Source organism: Mus pahari, chromosome 18, assembly GCF_900095145.1.
Source record: "Mus pahari chromosome 18, PAHARI_EIJ_v1.1, whole genome shotgun sequence".
Lineage (NCBI taxonomy): Eukaryota > Metazoa > Chordata > Mammalia > Rodentia > Muridae > Mus > Mus pahari.
Window position 1 is genome coordinate 11,262,394 of NC_034607.1, and position 14,469 is coordinate 11,276,862.

Sequence of the window (14,469 nt, forward strand, 5' to 3'; positions counted from 1 at the left end):
CTTTCCCCATCGTTGTATTGCAAATGATTGTTGTGTTATTACCTGATTTCCCACTAGCCCACATGGGGTGAAGGAAATGAAATGCACAGTAGCTATAGAATGAACAAATCTGATTTTCCAGTGCTTTCACTTCTCCACGGTGAGCTTATCCTTGAAAAGTTCATTTTCATTTCCTCTTTTTCCACAATATTTTTTTTTCTTATTATGGAAGAAAAGCACACATTGAATTAAAATAAAGACTTAGCAAGGGTCTGGAGAGACGGCTCAGAGGTTAAGAGGATCTACTGCTCTTGCAGAGGATACAGTTTCAAATCCCATCCACCATGGGTAGCTCACAACTGCTTCCAACTCTGCCTCTAGATAATTGTATGCCCTCTTCTGGACTCCATGAACACACACACACACACACACACACACACACACACAAATAATAAATCTTGGGACTGGAAAGTTGGGTTAGAGGACCTGGGTTCAGTCCTCAGTACCCACATGGTTGCTTACAATTATCTTTAAATCCAGTTCCAAGGAATCTGGTGCCACCTTCTGGTTTCTGAAGGCACTGGGCAAGTGCACTGAGCACATACACACATGCGAGCAAAACACTCACACACACACACACACACACAACACATCAAGAATGTCCCTTCTTGGTGACTCTGTTATTCTGCCTTTTGCACAGTGCTGTTACAGGGATCCCACTAGAAATGACCACTCAGACACAGTTTATAGCCAATTGAAAGTCCTTATTCTAGCTAGCTGGGACTACACTCAGGTATTCCAGACCTAAGTATAGCATGGAGTGCCTAGAGCCACCTTGCTGGATGAGATGAAGGGTTTACATAGCATCATCAGATGGTGTACATGAGGATTTCCTCTTAGGGGCAACCAGATCTTGGGGGCCACTATTTAGCATTTGAATACAAAGCAGTACCAGACCAACACCCAGCAGGAGACCCCCACCCACCTACTGTGACAGGTAGGTGAAAGCAAGCCAGCCGAGTCTGAGACAGACAGCCCTGTGTGAGAGTGAGCCCGCAAGCTGTTTCTCCATGGTCCTGTCTCCAGGCTTCTGCTCCCGTTCCTACCCCAACTTCCCTGCGTGTCTAGGCCAAATCACCCCTCTCCTCGAGCTGCTTTTGGCCGTGGTGTTTATCACAGCAACAGGAAAGCCATCTAGGACAATTTCAGAGCGATATTTTACCAAAGAGGATCTCCAGCTGGCAGAGAACATGAAAATGCTTTCAGCCTCAGTAGCTGCTGGGGAAGACAACCCCCACAGTGATACATCACACCCGTGGTGACACAGCTGAAGGGACAAGGTGTTAGATTCCCACAGAGGCAGAGGGGACATGACTACACAGTAAAGATGATGAGATTCCAAGATGGCTGGCCTCTTCCACAACCTCTGGACAGTACAAAGACCTGGCAGCTTAAACACTGGCCCCACAGGTTTTTTGCTTCCCCATGGGATGTTTCCATCTATAGACAAGTTCAAGGCCATACCCAGACTGGTTTACCCAAACTTGTAGACCCATCAGCCTCCTAGTTCCAAGGAACTAAGGTGGGAAAGACCCCCTCAGAGACCCTTAAAACTCCTAACCCTCCAGGGGAGTCAGGGCTCCTGCTTCTGAGTCCCCCCTCTGACTCTGTGTACCTTGATAAGTGTGTTTCCTTAGCTGTAATAAAATCCTTTCTCTCCTGGTTGATGCTGTTGCTGTGTCTGAGATTCCCATGCCTCCTGCATCCTGTTGTGCTAAGGATTATTTCTGCTTAAAAAAAAAAAAAAACAACAAAAAAACCTGTAGAGATAATGAATCAGTCAAGATCCCTAGACAGGGTGGTAGTGTCTACCCTAAAATTAGGGTAGGTACTAGCAAGAAGGTGGGAAGGCTTTTCAGGAAAAGGAGATTGCTAAGTCTGGCTGCCTGAGTTCAATCCCCAGGACCCAGAGAGTGAAAAATTAGAGTCAACTCCCACACGTGGTCTGTGTGCCTCCACACGGGTACTGTGACATGCACACATAGATACCCAACATGTATACATAAACGTGACCTGATTTTCTTTTTATAATTTAATACGATGGTAATGTCAATAGTGACAGGAACACGGAGAAACTCACAGTTCTGAGGGGGAACAGTATGGCTGAAATGTAAAAACTAAATGTGTGCTTCCTCTATCATCTACACCAGGTATTTAGCTTAGAGCAGTGGAAACTGTGCGCTAAGATTTATAGTTGCTATGTTCCTAATAGCCCCACACTATAAATAACACAAATAGCTTTCAGTTGGCACATGGTTGCCCACGAACTACAGGGACACCAATCTCAGTTAAGCAGGATGGCTTAGTCAATGCACACCTAAAGACTGATCGACCAGGGAAACAGCTCAGCCTCGAGAGCTAAAAGATGTACACCGGACATATCTCAGGGCCAGGTTATAAAGGCTAAAACAAAAACCAAAACCAAACAAAACCAAAAACCAAAACCAAAAACCACACTGAGTTCATATTCAGGTGCTGGTAGTACTGCCTGGTGGTTGGTCCTGACTCATGCTGTTTTAGATATAACAGTTCACACTGACCTTTAATTTGATGGGTCCTATGTGAATCCTATAGTTGTGGAATTTCTTAAGATTAACACACACAGAACATAACAGGGTATGTGGTCAGCATGACCCTGCTCTGAGTCATTATTTTTCTGTGTCAATGATTGGCAGGCATATTACAACAACAATATGAAATAGCTGGTGGGCATGAAACAAAATGTCTACACTATGCTGGGGGGAGGGCAGGTTTGAAGAGGTGGTCACTACAACACGAGGAACTGTACTAAAGGTTGAGAATGAGAACCACTGCCTTACAGGGAGCCCACGGGAGATGATTGCTCAGATACAGTTTACAGCCAGTTGAAAATCTTCATTCCACCCAGCTGAGACTATACCCAGGCGTTTGGGATTGAAGTATAGCCCTGAGCATTTAGATCAAGGGGCTTTGAAAGGCAAAAACCACAGGTGTCTCGCTCAGCAGCTGCAGGGGATGATTTGCACAAGCAAGCAGTTGAACAGAAGCCAAGTTAGCTGGGGAACCTTAACCTCCAGGTCTCAGTAAACCTGAAATGGCCTCAGTAAGAATACAAGATGGAGGAACCTCTGCACTGTCATGCCCGGCCACAAACATCCCTTCTAAAACTCCAGGACCTTTTAGCTAAGATATTGGAACTAAGACTCCAAGGACTACATATTGTGCAACTGTCATTGTATAGCATTGTTAGATTGACAGAATAACAGCCATAGAGAGGGGAGTGAGGACATGAGGCAGGGGGATGGCTACAGAGGGACGAAACTGTGTTGAGATCACCATTTGGACTTGTGAATGTGGCAGTGGCTACCAAAGCCACATAAAGATGATGGGATTGCATAGGACAGCCCCTACATCCGACTCTCGGACACACAGACATGCCTGTGAATGGGCGAAATCCAGACTTAACTTGGTGCCTAACATGGGTGGGGGATTTTCAGGTTCAGGGCAGAAGTTGTAAAAGCCATGTTCCTTTGCAGTGAAAGGGACAAACCTAGGAGAAGGGGACAGAGACACACCAGGAGCCACCAAGCCCATAGTGGATGGGGCGAAAGGAAGCCATCCAGGAATCAAAGTAGGTGTGGTGACAAAGATGCTCTCATTCAGCAAAGACCACTCCTCTGCCAGTGAGCTTGTGCACAGAATAACTGGGTGAAATAGGAATACGCATTAAATAACAGATTATAGCCAGGAAATACAACTATTTCTTTGGCTAGTATTAAGTACCCCAAACCAACACCCCAAAATAAGTCAGTTTCAATTTTCACAATGAACAGTTAAAGTTAAAAACAAAACAAACAAACAAACAAACCTTCTAAATTTTTATTGTTATCTCAAAACCATACTGGGGTTGAAAATAACCACTAACTACATCAGTCAGTCATTTAAAATCATTTATTTTTAAAATTTGGGAAAACACACTTTATTTGCTCACATATGTTCCTGTTTGTTACCAGATATTTTCAGCAAACAGATCTCTTTAGGCCCCCTTCTTTAATCAAACCTTCAGAGTGGCTCCTGTTGCTGTTGGCAATCACAGCATTCAGTCGGGGGTAAAGTATGAGGGCCTGGGGTGTGCGTGTGAGAAAAACAATCCTCACTGTTCAGAAACGCTAAGACACTGCATTTGTCTGGTATTAAATGAAGGCCAAATTTCCAGACCCACTCTAAAATGAAAAATGTCATAATCATACCCAACCAATGTATTAATGTAAAGCTACCCAATGTAATAAGATTGAGTCACCTATATGGGAGGCATTTTTCCCCATTAATTTATTTATTCATTTTACATCCCGATCGCTCCTCCCCACCCGTAGGCTTAGATTTTTCAAAACCTACTTTAAGAAGGGTTCTCAAGCACTTCGACTCCACCCCCCTCTTTCTAGCCCACCATTCAAGGATAGCAGAGAAAAGATGGTACATAGGACAAGGGGGGAGGTGGACCTGTTTAGAAGCAGCTCTTTGGAGTGACTCCAATCTCTGTTGTCAGGGTACCAGCAGTTGTGTTCAGTAGTGTCAGGATATCAACAGTCCAGTTCAAAAGTGTCACCAACCACGGATCAGCAATGGTGGCAAGAGCCATCAGAAACTGCCATGCCTCTGCTGAACTGACACCAGTCAGTGGGATTGACCAGGACCAGCTGAAAAATGCCAGGAGTTCTCTGCCGTGCCTCTCTCAACAACGTGAAGATCAGCAAAGACTGGAGACTAGTGATGAGCTGCACAGGCAGCCATGCAAGAGCCCAGTCCCCGTCCTGTGAGTCCTACCTATATCCTCTCCAAACATTACATGCCCTCCCAGGGGTCTTGCCTCATCGAGTCTGCATCACAGGACAGGACAGAAACTTCCCCTTTACCACCTCCTCCTGGTGCACTCGTTTTATTTGTCTAATGTGTGTGTGGTGGGGCATGAGTGTGTCATAATGTGCATGGTGGAGGTCAGAGGTGTCTGTCCTACCATGCAGAGCTTGGGGTAGAACTCAGGCTGTCAAGCTTGGTAGCAGGTGCCAGCCCATTATGGAAGGTTTTAAATCGACGAAGAGGGCCTTTCTTAAAAAGTATAATACATTTGAGCACCAATGATCTTTTCAGTGGGAGGTTAAGCATTTTGTAAATAACTTAATGAAGTGAGAGGTGCTATTCAGCATAATTCTTTTGAAGATAAAGGGAAAATAAAATACAGCAATAGGTCTATAAGTGTTTTTCTCTCCATTTCCTTACAAAAGAGAAACCCCTCCTGATTTAGCAGATGTCCTCTGTGTGGCTCGCAGAGAACCGTTATAGAATTCTTGCTTTCAGATAGCTCCCTCGTGTAGGAGAGAAAAACATTTCTATCCACTTAGTTGGGGAAACAATGGGACCCATGGGTGCTATGGCTCTGGAAAGCTTCTGATAAGGCAGTGTCTGGAGCTAATTAGCCAATCTAGATGAAGATGGATGGGCGGGGTGATCAGACAGAAGTTAGGTGAGGGACTCAGAACGAAGGCCTCACAATGCACAGACAAGTGGGCCACCAACATCTCTAAGGGAATAAGCAGAGGGTTGTGCATCTGAAAGGAGGAAGAGATGCAAGTGCAGGGAGAGATGAAGGCCGGAAAAAAGGACGGGGTCCCACCTCGAGGACCCTGAGCGCTGTCGCTAAGGAGTTTAACTCTATTGTGGATGTGATGGAGCAACTGAAGGCAATACTACTCAGTGACGCATGCCAGTTACTGAGAGAAACTGTCCCGAGACAAAGTTCCCAGTGAGACAGACCAGATGCAGAGGCCTAAGTTAACAGCACATATTAACATAACGAATGCCATATGAATCACATTTATTTTGATCAGAACTTTTTACAACCTTGGAATATGAGGAAATACTTATAATCAGGGAAAAGAAAATCTAAATAAATAAATAAAAAACAGTATCAAAATGATGTCTCCCCTCAGATCAGACACCAAGAAAGATAAAGACAGCAGTGATTTCTCTAGTCCTTCCTACAAAGAAACAGAAATCTAGAGATGTGAAGGGCTACACCACAGTGTCAAAGTTATGCTCTGTTAAAAGAAAAGTGCAGACTGCAAGTGTGTGTGTGTGTGTGTGGGGGGGGGGGTCCTCAGATTTCAGGGTCAGGCTTCCTTCAGTGTTAACTAGCTGGCACACAGTAACAGTACGTGTTTGTCTGGCAACTGTTATGAAGAAGAGCTTTGGTTTAATCTGGGAAAAGAGAATTTTTTTTTAACCAAATATTTGGTTACTAGTTTTGTTTCATTTGGAGACATGGTCTTTCATGTAGCCCAGGCTGGCCATGAACCTACCAGATAGTCAAAATGACCTTGAACTCCTTTATTCCTATCTCCCTCCATCTTCCAAGAACTAGGATTATAGGCATATGCCCCCATGCCATGTCAAAACTCATTATTTGAATCATCAAATATTAAAAGTATGCATTTTCCCCATGAGATGTCTTGCAGAAATATGTTTGTTTTTTTTTTTTTATGGAGAGGAAAAAAGTATAAACTCAATTGGAAATAAATGTACCTGAGAATCTGTTAAATAATAAAATTTTTTTCATTTAAATATTCAATTTGTTTCCTTTTTACATTAAGGAGGTGAGATATACTGCAGACTCATACGACAGCTAGTCTTAAAATAAGGATGACAAACTAATATACATTATATTAGCAATATATAATTTTATTATATATTAATATTATATTAGCAATAAACAATTTTTCTTAGGTACCTAACAGCCAAAATAAATAAGTAAACAGACAAACAAATGAATAAATAAATAACCAACCAACCAAAGAAAGCTGTTAATGAGGGCTGTGATTCACACACAAACCAAGCACCTACCTGGTCCTCACCCTGAAGAATTATAACCCAACAGGGCCTGGAGCTTTTTAACAACAGCTGCTGTTCCCAGGGTTGGAGAAATGGCCTAGTGGGGTAAGAGTACAGGCTGCTCTTCCAGAGGGTCTGAGTTTTATTCCCAGCACCCACATGGCAGCTCACAACCATCTGTAACTCTAGTTCCAGGGGATCCAATGCCCTCTTCTGGTCTCTTTAGGAACCACATGCAGTGGTACAGAGACACACATCCAGGCAAATTACCCAGACATGTCAAAAACAAAAACAAACAAAACAAAACAACAACAAAAGGAACGAAATAAAAACCCTTATTATTTCTAACTAAAATAAGACTTTAGAAATGCTATCCCTTTAATCAGATATACTTGTTGACGTGCTTTTAAAGATCAGAACATAATTTATAGCTATGCGTAGATTTTTAAAAAGAAAAAAAATATTTGACTATAGAAAAAGGTAAAAGTGCAAAAAAAAAAAAAAAGAAAAAAGAAAAAAGAAAAGAAAAAGAGAAAGAGAAAAAGAAAAAATAAGAAAAGAAAGAAAAAGAAAAATGCCTGGAATTGAGCTGCAGAGTCCGAGAAGTGCCAGCTACAGAGTTACACAGTAGGAAAGTTACAGAGAGGAGTTTTCTGATGTGTTTACTTTGAAAAGAACCTAGCATATTCCAAGTGGGTACAAAGAGGCTGCGTTTTCTAATAAAGCACGGGAGTAATGGGTTATGTGTCAGAGACATGACCGGCATCCAGACGATGACGACTCTTAGTGTTCAGGACCACTTCAGCGTAAACTTTATGCTGTAAGCAACACAGATCTACTGAAGATGTAGGAGACAAAACAACATCATCATCATCAACAACGAGAACAAATCTGGAGATGATGCAGAATCAGAGACAGGGCTGCTGTGAAGCCGATGTAAGGGCTCCGCTTGGGTACCTCGTTAGTGTGTAATATTATGGTCAACTGTAAAACCCGTAACACTCAGGATCTTGTCACTGTACAGCACGAGCACCCTCCTTTCTCTGGGTTTCAGTTTCCAAACCAAGGATCAACGTGTCCATGTCCCAGTCCCCAGCCCCCCGAAAGAAGAAAGCTGAGCCAATTTTTTAATAGTTGAGTCTGCATGTAATTACTTGATTTCACTTTTTTACTTAGTCATAAACATTAGAAAACATAGAAAAACCAAAATTTCCCCCAAAGTGATTTAGTTTGTGGAGCAGAATACTTGGGGACTTAAGCACATACTATAGGCTACATATATTATTTAGCAACTCAACTGCAGGCTAACAAATGCAACAGAAAGGTGGGTAACCTGAAGATGTACAGGGATCAAACTCTACCTTCCGAAAGTAGAAAAATGAGACAGCTACACACATTGAAAGGTCTTGAAAAGTGTGCTTCCTCCTCTGAAGTGGCAGTGATTCTTCATCCGCTCATTCACACAGCACTGAGGAAGCCGCGTCTGGGTCTGAGCATCTGCCCATCCTAACAACTGTTCGGTTGGCTCTGAGATCTACCTTGGGCCTGAGCAGTCAGAGTTTTTCTAGTAATATCCCCCAGCCATTACCCCTAAGCTGTAGCCAGCCATCCTAAAATGCCCTGTGTCTGAGGCTCGGGCAGCAGGTGTGTGGAGAAACCTTTCTGGAAAGAGAGAAAGGGACTGGCTGCAAAGACTGGAGAGATTATCGTGAACCACAGATGGTGAGCACTTGCCACACCATGGGTGAGGATGGGTAAGATTCACAATGACTAACACTCAGGTTTCTGAAAGGCTCACAGCATCTGAGTTCTCTAGCTCTTTCTCTCTGCCCTCCCATCTCTGCAACAGAGAAGAGAGATACAGAGGGAGACACAAGAGAGTGAGCTTGCTCCCAAAGCATCCCTGAAAAGCTGATGATGGTATGAGGCCCTTCCTAAGAACACCCTGAGAGCTCAATCTCAGACAAGTCTACTGTGGTTCCCTTGGTTACGCTTCTCAGAGTTATGGACAAATGTGGTTGTAATGGAATGTGTTACATAGCAAGCGTTCTGCTCGTACTGACAGACTGTGGCTGTCAGGGGGTATCACTAGCCTCTAGCATGCATAAAGGAGTGGCAACCAGTAAGCACTCCTGCAAAGGTAGACCCAGGATCAAGCAGCCTCTTTCCTTGCAATCCAACATCACTTCAAGTTGCCTCTTTTATCTTTCCATCCTCCTTGCAGGAAAAGGTAAAGCGACTTCTTTCAGCACTAAGAAAACTCAAGATGTTTATTCACGACTTCTCATTTGCCTCTGTGTAGATTACATTATGTGCACTCTACTAACAGAAAAGCGAGTTGTCAAACCGCAACAATAAATACTGGCGCAAAGGTTGAATGTGTTTCCTAAGCACTACAGTCTCCCACATCGCTGATGCCTGTCTATCCAGGTCTGAGATGCTGGCTCTCCCTGGGACTCCTCTAAGGCAGATGCTTCTGCACAGATCAGCAGCTCAAAGTCCAAACCTCCTGGTCCAAGGTCAAAGTGGTCTGGGTTCCATTCTTTAGCAAACACGCCTTGCTGTGTGTCTCGGTGGTTGGTCTTGAGAGACTGGACCAGACAGATTGCTCTTAGGTAAAGGAGGACTCAAAGGGAACTCGAGATTCCATAGAGAGATAAGAGTGCTGCCCCCTGCAAATCGCAGTCTCTGTGGAGTAAAGTATCTTCCTAAAGAGGTAGAAATAACAGGGGCGTGTGTTGCAGATGCTCTTGTTCAGTGACAATGAGCACTCTAGCTTTAAGGGCTTAAAATGGACTGACTCCACTCATCTCTCTGATTTTTTCATAAGTGAGCCAGAACACCATTGACCAAGGGGTCTGAAAGATTAACCAAAGAGGTTAGTGCATATTTCAAAGCAATTATAAATGTTCTACATATACATCTTTGAGTGACAGTAATTTTCAATCCACTTGTAAAAACAACAACAACAACAAAAAAAAACAAAAAACAAAAAAGCCCCACAAATAGTTTCTTAATAGTTTGCCTTTGTAAATCACCTTGAAACTTACAAAGCATTTTCCTGTCATATTAATCACCGATTTCTCTAAGAACTACTTGCAATGGAAAAACAAAACAAACGAACAGATCTTATCTCCATTTTACAGATGAGGAATGCCGGGTCTTAGTCGGCTGCCCTGGGATGCCTTAGCTTCTGTACCAAGCTGCTGTCTAATTACATACTTAAGATGTGATGAAGATACAGATAAGTCTTTAAAGGCTGGGCCATCAAAGTCTCAGTCCTAGATGTTTTGCAATCTGCATAAACAAATCCTCATGGAAGAGAAAAAGGAGCCCCCAGCTCAGAACGGCTTGACCTTAATCTGAATGTGTCTACCCACAGGAACTAGGAAGGACGTGGTCAGAAAGGAGTCATGGACACTAGGAAGTAGGGATTACCAGAGAAAGAATGCTTGGATTGAATCCCTTGCTATTTTGGTTCTGATCAGTGACTAGAGAGGATTTCAGCTTAACTAGTTTGAATCTAAACTGGATCTGCTAGCTATGTCTGTAAAGGAATACATATGTCTGGGTTGCGAGATACTGAATGTGTTTCACTGGCAGACTAAGAATGTCCTATGTTAGTGGTTGGCTGATCTGCACACACATCGCTGAGAGAAGAAGCACAATGTTGTGAATGTGCCACATCCCTGTGTCATCAGGATGGATGAGTCAAGGAGGCAACTGCAGAGGGACCATGGAGCTGGGGTCCCACATCCTGCTCTAAGGATGTGGTTGTCAGTTTTGCTTTTCGTAGGATTGTGTCATCATTGTGTCCAAGTGCATCTGGTCCCATGGTGCTGCCTCAGGTTTGTCTCGAGCCTACTGCACGCCTTTCTCATGTCTGTTTCTGCAGAGATGGCTATTCAAAAGCCCTCTTGGCATGCTAATCTTAAATTTTAAGCTTACGGAAAAGCTCCTCCGGCTGTGACGCTCAGCAAGAGACTTTCTAATGCAGCCTTGGGCCCACATCGGACTTGAACTTCTAAAGAACACGCTGGCCCGGAGGCACCAGGCACCTGCATAATTTATCAAATGCGTTGTGCTGTGTGAATATACCAGCTATAATGATAAGTTCCAGTGAAGCTAGGCCAGGTACCTGAAGGTTCTTATGAGGCAGATGCCAGGGTTCAATCATGCATAGCAGCAACCAACAGGACAGTAACACACGCCATGACGCTGCCTGCTTGATGACACTTATCCACTAATCCATCTCCTTCACCCAGGGACACGGTGAGTGGCAGGAGCTTTTGCAGGGTGCATCTATCCTTGTCTCCTTCCTGAAAAGAACTTTCTACTTCCTGGACAGGGTGTGTGTGTGTGTGTGTGTGTGTGTGTGTGTGTGTGTGTGTGTGTATGAATCCTTTGAAGGGTGCACCTGTCTCTGGCCCCTTCCTGTAAGGAGCTCTCCATTTCCTGGCCACATGCTACTGCCAGGATGTTCTGCCTCATCAGCCTACATAAGCAATGGAGTCAGCTGACCACAGACTGAAACCTCTGAAACCACAAGAGGAAATAAACCTTTCTGTCTTCTTTTAGATTGTCTTGTCAGGTGTTGGGTATTTGGTTACAGCAACAGAAAGCTGACTGACACTTGGTATCAGGTGTTGCTATGAGCTTTTGCTGTTAACGTTCTTATTACCAGCCATGTACTATCCTGTCCTTATGTTCTTACACTCACTCTCTACATCTCCATTCCCTGCTTCTGATATTGATCCAATTCTGACATTAAGACAGTCTTCTGTGCATTTATCTATTCAGATGTCCAATAGGTACCCCAAACATTCTGTATCGAAAATTGTATTTATTGAATCTACATTTCTTGCCCTGCAAATGATGCCCATCTGGACAAACTACTGGTAGCACCAGTTGCCCAGATCCTGGTTTTTCTTCCCCTTATGTTCTCTGGCCACTCAGCTACCCTCATCCAGTCAGGCTCTTGTACCCCAAAGACCTATGAAAGGGAATCCTCTTTCCTCGCTGCCAGACTTCTCTCTGTACCACCACTATGCTTCACTGATCACTCCAGGCCTTTTTCTCAACACAGGAAAGACAAAATAATCTAGAAGTGCAGAATTGTCCAAGCCACAGCACACCCGAGTATGCACGGTTCACCCTGCCTGTCTGCTTTGTGCCTCTCTGCCTTGCTTTTCCCCTTGTTCTCTGCATACTGGCCAGTTGTATTTTCCATACTCCCCTGTCCTTGGGCTCTCAGTATACTCCTACCCATCTCTAGAGAACGTTTTCTTACCATTTTGCTTGGCCAAGCCCTATTCAGTCTTCATTTCTCTGCTAGGAAGAGGCTTTCAGAATTGCCCAGTGTAGACTGTATCTGTACCTACTGCTGTGTATCTCCAAAGCCCTACAAAGTCTTCCTGTGACAGCCAACATTTATAGTTTCTTATTCAAAGTTGAGTCTACTCTACAGGGCATGCACTCAAGTCTCAGTCTCTCTCTCTCTCTCTCTCTCTCTCTCTCTCTCTCTCTCTCTCTCTCTCTCTCTGTGTGTGTGTGTGTTGATTTTTGATTGTCTAGCCCCATAACTCAACTCATCCACATTTTCAAATATAAGCACTTACAAAAGAACCATGCTATGAGTTACAGCTACTGCATCATTAACTCTGTCTAGTACACTGGAGTAAATGGTACAAGCACAGTAGGGCATGGAGCTCTTTTAAAGGGGCGTCTCTGTGGTAATCATACCTGTATAACTTTGTCATCAAAACAAGTTCTGAAGCAGCAACATTTCCTAAATTCTGAAATCTGTATATCCATCCCAACCTAGGTTGTTTTAGCTAAGAAGACTACTAAAGGCTTTATATCACTTAAAAAAAAAAATCTGTCTTTATCTGTGTATGTAATAGATTATCAACCTCTTTATTAATAAATGTGACAGGGTCACTTAGCCTTAGTCTGTCAAGAAGGGAAACAAGATTCAAAGGAAATGTTAAAAGAAAAAAAAAAAAACCCAACAATAACCCTATGATAAATATTTTAAAAGGGAAGGATGAGTGGGCCTCTTGTGCAGGCAAGGCCATGCCAAACATCAGAGTTGAGAAAAATATCTGCAAAGTACAAGTAACTGAAATACAAAGAAAACAAAAGTAAAGGAAGAAACAGAATCTCCCATCTTTACCATTCTCAGCCACGAGGGTAGAAAGCCTTTATACAGGCTCAGGAAGCCTTCCCCTTGAACAGCCTGGATCAAGCAGTCAGTTGATGACTTATACAAAAGTCCTCTGGAAGGAGAAAGAGACCTTTGTCACATCATTCCCTCTTGTGTAAACAGAGATGCAATAGAGCCATTTTACAGAGTGCTATTCTGAGCGAAACACTTTCCATATCGGTGCTCCACTGACATAAGACATGAGTATCTTCAGTTTGTCACAGGCATTTCCTGCCGACTGTTTTTTCCCATCACCCCCTCTGTCCTCTCTCGATTTCATTCCACAAGACCTCTTCCAAAGAGAACAAACACACTACTTTATACCACATTGAATTCTGTTACCTGAAAGGCACAGGCTCTGAACACAGTGGTCTGCAAATTCTCAGCAGAGCACTTCAAAGCTTTCAGAATGCTTTGAGAACAATAAAGTCACAATAACTACTTTGTGTCCAAACAACACGGCTGTTAGCTCAATTCCCCAAAAGCTTAGTATATTTACATCAGACAAAGAAAATAATTTCACATGAACAGTTGCCTCGCTGAAGAGGAAAACACGAATGCGTCTCTATCACATAGACCTTTGGAAGGCAGCATCTTTTAATCACCGACCCTGCTGCAGCCACGCCAGCGCGAGGGCACTAAGGGCTTTACAGACCTTCCTTGTTTGTCTCGAGGTTGGTTCATTATTCGGCTTTTGATGACGTCGGCTGGTGTTCCCAGAATAGAAGCCACAAGTCCAGAACACAAACTGTAGCCACAAATAAATAAACTTTAAAGAGAATATTCAACAGCTTCCAAATTCTAAAAGAAAGGCATTTAATATTTAAAAAGAAAGGAGCATTAAGTATTCTTTGAGATTAAAATTAATGCTTAGTTCAGTAGAGGAAGAAAACTTTAAAGCATGGCCAGTCAACAGATAGGAGCCCCCCACTGCCAGGCTTCTTTTATGTAGGGGACAGGAGGTGAGAGTCTCTCATTTGGCCGGGCGTGGTGGCGCACACCTTTAATCCCAGCACTCTGGAGGCAGAGGCAGGCGGATTTCTGAGTTTGAAGCCAGCCTGGTCTACAGAGTGAGTTCTAGGACAGCCAGGGCTACACTGAGAAACCCTGTCTCGAAAAACCAAAAAAAAAAAAAGTCTCTCATTTGAGACAGCTTGGGAAGAAAGGTGCGTGTCAGCAAACTTGATGGCCTGAGTCAAGATTTCAGTTCCCAGAACTCACAGTGGAAGGAGAGAGCTAATTCCTGAAAGCTGTCCTCTGAACTCCACATGCATGCTGTGGTGTACACAAACAATCCCATGGCAGATTCTCTCTCTCTCTCTCTCTCTCTCTCTCTCTCTCTCTCTCTCTCTCTCTCTCTC

General features: G+C 43.5%; 1 protein-coding gene across 3 annotated transcripts in view; it reads right to left on the reverse strand.

Annotated features, from left to right (window-relative positions):
• Positions 1–7,826: 7,826 nt before the first annotated feature.
• Slc25a27 (solute carrier family 25 member 27) overlaps positions 7,827–14,469 on the reverse strand; it is a 24,545-nt gene continuing 17,902 nt past the window's right edge. For 2 of the 3 annotated variants that reach the window (XM_021217890.2, XM_029531431.1), the window contains 3 exons: positions 13,764–13,856; positions 13,079–13,181; positions 7,827–9,761 (listed from right to left, as the gene is read on the reverse strand). In XM_021217890.2, coding sequence (XP_021073549.1) covers positions 9,690–9,761; positions 13,079–13,181; positions 13,764–13,856 — 268 coding nt within the window. In that variant the 3' untranslated portion in view covers positions 7,827–9,689. The remainder of the gene's footprint in view (positions 9,762–13,078; positions 13,182–13,763; positions 13,857–14,469) is intronic. The other variant, XM_021217889.2, reaches the window with a different exon arrangement.